General features: G+C 40.6%; 1 protein-coding gene across 1 annotated transcript in view; it reads left to right on the top strand.

Annotated features, from left to right (window-relative positions):
• The first annotated feature begins 586 nt into the window (after positions 1-586).
• The window catches only part of LOC127033216 (ABC-type organic anion transporter ABCA8-like), a 57,530-nt gene continuing 51,897 nt past the window's right edge, over positions 587-6,219 (top strand). Inside the window, exons 1-4 of the mRNA XM_050921003.1 lie at positions 587-716; positions 3,292-3,398; positions 4,456-4,660; positions 5,294-5,458. Coding sequence (XP_050776960.1) covers positions 3,294-3,398; positions 4,456-4,660; positions 5,294-5,458 — 475 coding nt within the window. The 5' untranslated portion in view covers positions 587-716; positions 3,292-3,293. The remainder of the gene's footprint in view (positions 717-3,291; positions 3,399-4,455; positions 4,661-5,293; positions 5,459-6,219) is intronic.

Here is a 6,219-nt window from a genome sequence, read left to right as displayed (position 1 = left end):
CTCAGGCTGTCTGATCAACTCAACTCGTTGGTGGTCATTTCCACGACAGTTTGGAGCAGGAGCAAAGGCAGCATAAAGGCACTGCTTCACGCTCACCCCTCTGAGTTCCTTTACTGAACTCAGCTCTGGCCCAGGTATGAATTCAACCCTCAATAATCCCCTCCTCCACAACAAGGTTTCCTATTTGCATAGGGCCCAATCCTGCAAGCTTCTGAGTTCTGTCAAACACCACTGAGCTGAGGTCACTAAGCATTCCCAAAGAAGTGCTCAGCCTCTCACAGGGTCAAGCTTATATTGACTTGTTGCCATCTCAGACCAGATTTTTGGGCTTTGACCATCTTTCATTTAAGCTGAAAGGTGCAGAGGCAAAGTTCTAAGAAACTTTTGACTGTAACTCTCCTAGGAGTGTTCTCCCTTGCTAAGCTTGTTTGTGGTATTATGAGCATAGCTGCAGTACTGCTAGCTAGGAGAACTGGTAGTAAGGGAGGGGAGGAAAAAAACAATTGAGAAATATGGGGAAATGGTCACGTGAACAGAGCATTTTGGCAGCACGGCAGTTAAAAGGACACTGTTTCCTTTCAGTGACTATTCTGAATAACTAGCTCATCCAGCTGGCATCAAAACCACTGTGCAGAGAAACAAGAAGAGTGTTTCACTATCTTCGCAGCCTTTTCCGAGTGTCCCAGGTTCCTTCTTTCACACAGGCTTTTGTGAAGGTGAGTTTATTTCTGCCTGTTCTGATTCTATGCTGTCTGAGCCCCTATCGTTCTACCTGTGTTCTTCCCTCTATACAGTCTTTTGTGTTTACTGACACTGCAAATGATTTTGCTCAGGTATGTTTTGTTTGATTACAACTGGCTGGTAAATTTTTGACCAAAGTATTTTTCATCAGAAAATGGCAGTTTGTTGAAACTGGAACTTTTCATGGGGGTGTACCAGTGTTGACTAAAACTTTTGTTGGGAAAGGTTCCTCAGGTCCAGGATGGAATTTCTGGGCAAAACCAGAGAGACTTACACACCAGACCAGACCAGACCAGACCAGACCATAGTCTGGTGGTTAGGGATTCACATGGGTCATGGGAGACCCAGGTTCCAGTACTAATCCTGATGAAGAGTTATACAAAGTAGAATAATTTCAACAGGAAAGTTTAAATGAAACCCACCCCAGAATAGCCACTGTCCTGGTGGACAGGACAGTCACCTGGGATGTCAGAGAATGGTCAAGTAGGTACTTGAACCTGGGTCTCCCATCTCCCTGTGGACTGTCCTAATCACCAACTGATTGGCTTTTGGGGGGTGGGTGGTCTCTCTTTTTTTCATGAAAATCTTTGAAAGGTCTTGATTTCTACCTGCGTTAAAACAAGGGAAAAAAATTAAAATTCTGAAAAGTTTTGCAGCACAAGACAATTGTTAACCTGATCAAGTCTAGTTTGAAGTTCTGCTGGTAGCCTGACATTAGCAGACAGCTCCTCTCAGGAGTCAGTTCTGATTCTAGAAGCTGGGTTTCCCTGATCAGCTGTATGTGCTTTGAAGTGTTGAGCGAGGCCGAGCAACACTATTGTTTGATGGAAAATTAGACTTTCAGCTAAATAATTTTTCCACAAAAACTTCACAAACGGCTGTCTGCGAAAAAGGTCAACTTTGTTTTAAACTCTCAAATATTCAAAATTTTTAATTTGGATATGCCACTGTGGTGCTTTCTGGGAGTTGAAGTTTGGGTGCCTCATGTCCCTGTTTTCCTCTAAGGAGTGAGTTCTCCAAATGGACTGACATCTCGCATGATGCACCTGGGCCAGAAACTCCCACAAAGCACCATCACAGCTCACCACAAGGGGGGGCTTTGGTGCATCATGAAGAGGAAACATTGCAAGGAACCTGGCCCCAGAGGAGAATGAGACCATGAGGCACCTAAACAACAACTCCCTTGAGGCACTACAGTAGCATTTCCAAATTGAAATGTTCAATTTTCAGCTGAAATGTTGCTGATGTTGATTTTTCACTGCAAACTTGAATCTTTTTTTGAGGGGGGAGCAGTGCAAATTTCCAACCAGGTCTAGTGCTGAGTACCTTCTGAGGTATGCTGAATTGAGTGGAAGTGAAAGGTGCCTGGTGTTATGCTCATGGTCTGGTCCTAATAAACAGAGACAAACATCCTTGTTGGCCACACCTCCTGCATATCTGTGGCTGATAGGTACCTCCTTCCTGTCCACCAGAACCACAGCTTCTTCTGTGAGAGGTTCCTTTTTCACCAAGAACCCAAGTTGAGTGAGTTTTTAGATACCCTGTTTTATGAGGATGGTTTCCTCTTTCCAGGACAATCTATGTTGAAATTCTCCAGAACAACATTCCAAGGCCACAACTGGCCTAATTGAAGCAAGATTTTATTAAGGCTAGAGAGAGAGAGAGATTCAGATTATAAACAAACTACATTGTTTGTAAGTCGTAGCTAGTCCGAAAATTAACAATACACAACTTAGCTAGGTTCACTTCAGCTACCTTTTGATTTCTTTGGCATGACTAGATGATCATCGGAGCAGATAAGTACTCTGAAGATGTTTACAGAGCTATCCTCGCTGTTTCGTGTGTATTACAGTTATTCATTTTTATGTCCTTTGTTCTGGATAAACAAGTTTAGGGGGTTCCCTAGACGCAGATCTTGAAAGGTCTTTAGGCTCCATTGGAAATGAATAGAAATTAAAAACCTAAATACCTTTGAGGATCTGGGTCTTAGTCACTTATATGATGCAAAGGTTTATTGGAACTTACAGCCACATCATAGCAGACTTTCAGCCCAGTGTGTGCATCTTCCATCTGCTCTGGGTGTTTGTATTAAAGGAAGGTGGTAGTAATTCTAAAGCATTCAGTTCATGTAAAGAGATGGAGGGTGTGTTTTTCCCTTTATTGTCTTATCAGGAATTTTACTCTATATTAATTATAAATGATGGGCACATTCCCAATAATCTCTCTCAAGCCCTTAACAGCAAATAGAAGATCAATGTACTGTCTCTCCCATACATACATTTAAAAACAAAAAAGACAATCCACTAAATAGTCTTGTTTCATGCAAGTGTTTGGCATTACAGCTGAAAATAAGATGAGCTAATGACTGCCACCAGGAGGAAAAGGGATCTGAGTTTCCCTTTATGAGACATATGGATGAGAGACTCATTAAATGAAATCCAGATGCTCCAAAAGAGCCATCACAGATTATCTGCCCCCTCCCACATACCACACAAAGTGCTCCATTCAGTTGTACCAATAGAAAAAAAACTTTCTCTCACCCCATTCCAGAAATGCTTCCTAGACGTCAGCGAGAGATCAGTGTGTGTCAACAAACCGGGGCCCTGCTATTAAAGCATATACTGGTGAAATGGAGGAAGATAAAGCAGAGTTTACAGGCAAGTCAGAAGAGCTGGGGTTTGTTCTGAGGTTGGGGATGGGCTTCACCAGAGCACTTGTACGACAGGCAGCCGTCATGGAGCCAGAGTGCCCCACCCAAAGAAGACTGGTCAGAGGCAGAACAAAGCCCCACCTTCCCATTTGTAGCAAGCAATGAGGGGAGAGCATCATTATGCGTGGTGCAATGGCTAAGCTACAGCTGCATGCTGGGAACTTCTAGGAAGCTTTGTGCTCAGCTCAAACGCTGAGGCCCAGATCCCCAATGGTATTGAGGCATCTGGCTCCCACTGGTTTTAGTGGGGGTCAGGTACCTAAATACCTTTGACAATCTGGGTCTGAAGCTCTCCATGACCCGTAATGTGGTCCAGTGCCATGAAGGCAAAGGCTGACTCTCATTCTTCAGTTGCTATTGACACTCTTGGTGCTCTTTGCATTTCATTGACGCTTGGCATGTTTCATTACCAGGCTGTTCTCTGCTTTAAAAGAAAAGTCTATGAATTTAATACTCAAGAAAGTGTACAAGACTGAGAGAACCTGAAATGCAGTCTCTGGTGGAGATGGGGCCCCAAACCTTTGACCTCCCATCCCTCTGTGTAGGATTGGCTCGGAATATCATTTCTACTCTACAGAAGCTTTAAAATGGCATAGTATTATAAAAAGTTATATCCTTGGTGCCATTAAAAGGAATCTAATTGGCTAACTGGGGTTGTAACTGGGAGGGTATCAGGTATAACTGCATGGGTCAACGCTCACTCATCAATTGTTCCAAAAGTGCTTGAGCAAAGTCAGAAATGGCCATTCTAAATGCTCTCACTTCTTGACAGGATGAAGGCACTTGAGCTTTGACTGCATGCTTCACAGCACAGCCAAGGGGCAGAGTTTGCATAACAAATATGCAAGTATGTAAGGTCATTCAGTCGGGAGCTGCTCTCCCAAAGCGTATGCCAAAACCCTACAATGGGGTAAGCTCCTTCTATGGGGCGGTACAGTTGCTGGTCAGGTGATTTGCACATGTGCTACCAACTTCTAATTTGCTTCACATTTTTATCTACTTAGGAATTGCTCCTCTCATTACTGATGCCTTTCATATTGTATATGGATCTTATTAGTGGTTGGTACAGGGCATACCCTGAACTACCTTCGGTTGACCTTGGGCGTGTCAATGAGTTTGATAGGAACACATATGCAGTTCAGTATACACCAGTGACGCAGACTACCAGACAAATAATGCAGCATATGGCTTCTGTTTCCTTTTTGAATGGTACGTTCCCTCCTAACTTTATTACACAGTTGTTGGTTTTTTACATTTCCTGTGTTTCATAAGACTTTTTACTAAAAGGTGTATTTTGCTTGTACTGAATATTTGTTAGATATTAATCTCTAATGCCAGAGGATATGAGTGCCAGTCCACCTGTGTGGTGCTAATGAATATCATGGGGCAGATTCTCTCTTGTGGCCATGTGCTACTCAGTGTAAAAAAGAGTATTTGGGGGACACCAGGGTGCCAGTTATGGCCTTCCAGTTCTGATGGCCAGTCTGCACTGCTGTTGGCCTAGTTTTTTTTTAAGAGCAGCCTTGGGGCTGCTTTAACTTACTCCGTTAACCTAGGAATTTCTGTATTCATTTTTCATTATATTTTTTTCCTCTGGCTCTCTCTGCTTCTGTTTTTAGTAGTTGCTCCATATTTGTTTTTCACTCCTCTCTTGAATGAAATGCTGTCTTAACATTCAAGTCAAAGATCCAAACCCACAATTTTGACATGCACTTAACATTAGACAAAATGAATCCATTCTTCCCTAGTTTTAATGGTTTATTTTGTGACAGTCATCTAATGTTTTGGTAGACAATAGATGTAAACATGCACATTTATTTTTCTTATATATCACATGTGTAGATATTGTTGGAAACAACACTGGAGAACAGACAGAGCTGGAAAGCACTAATATGACATTCCATGATGTAATAGAGGTTAACTTTAATGATGCTTTCTCTTATGAGTTAGCTTCCCATGCTTATTCTTCATTCCATTTGCAAAGGGACAACATGGATCATCATTCAGGTGATTTTTTCCAATTTAACACATTGTGCATTTTAATCTTTTTAATCTTTCAATTTAATCACAAATTATAAAGGTTGACATGAGATTAAAATGTATGTAGGTATAAAATTAGTGTTCAAACAACTATTTTCTAATATTGTTTCTCGAATATGGGATATCTGTCTATTTGAAATGGATTGTTGGGTGACTCTGGCCAGTCATTCACAGAAGTAGCTAACTTGGTCAAAGTTTCAGCACTCAATGGCACCCACTCAGTATAATCAGGGATAGCTCTGTTTGGGACTCAGAATTCTGTTCCAAGGAAAATTCTGATTTTTTTTAAATATTCTCAATTGGAATTAAAAGGGGAAATTTCAAAATTTCATACAAAACAGAATTTGTGGGGAAAAAATTGTTTTGGCTCATTTGAAATGTTTTGTTTCTGTTTAAACTTTTTTGAATATTTTATTTTTTTTATTTTATTTCAGAATTAGTTTAATTTTTTAAAATTTATAATAGAAAAGAAAATAATTGGGTTTATAATTGAAAATTGGTCTTCTAACTGGTAATTGATTTGATCATTGGTAATTGATCTAACTAGTAACAGGTTTGCTTCTGGGTTTGGTAAATCAGTATCGTAAGTGGTATAATATAAAATATATAGAAATAATATCATATAAAATAACATATAATATTTAGAAACAAGAAGTTACTTCAAAATAAAACGTCAGTAAGGACCTTATTGAAACACTTTCTTCCTGAATGAAGTTTCATCAGAAATG

The sequence above is a fragment of the Gopherus flavomarginatus genome, chromosome 12 (genome assembly GCF_025201925.1).
Source record: "Gopherus flavomarginatus isolate rGopFla2 chromosome 12, rGopFla2.mat.asm, whole genome shotgun sequence".
NCBI classification, from domain to species: Eukaryota; Metazoa; Chordata; order Testudines; family Testudinidae; genus Gopherus; species Gopherus flavomarginatus.
The sequence above is the reverse complement of the archived record's forward strand: the minus strand, read 5'-3'. Positions and strand labels throughout refer to the sequence as shown.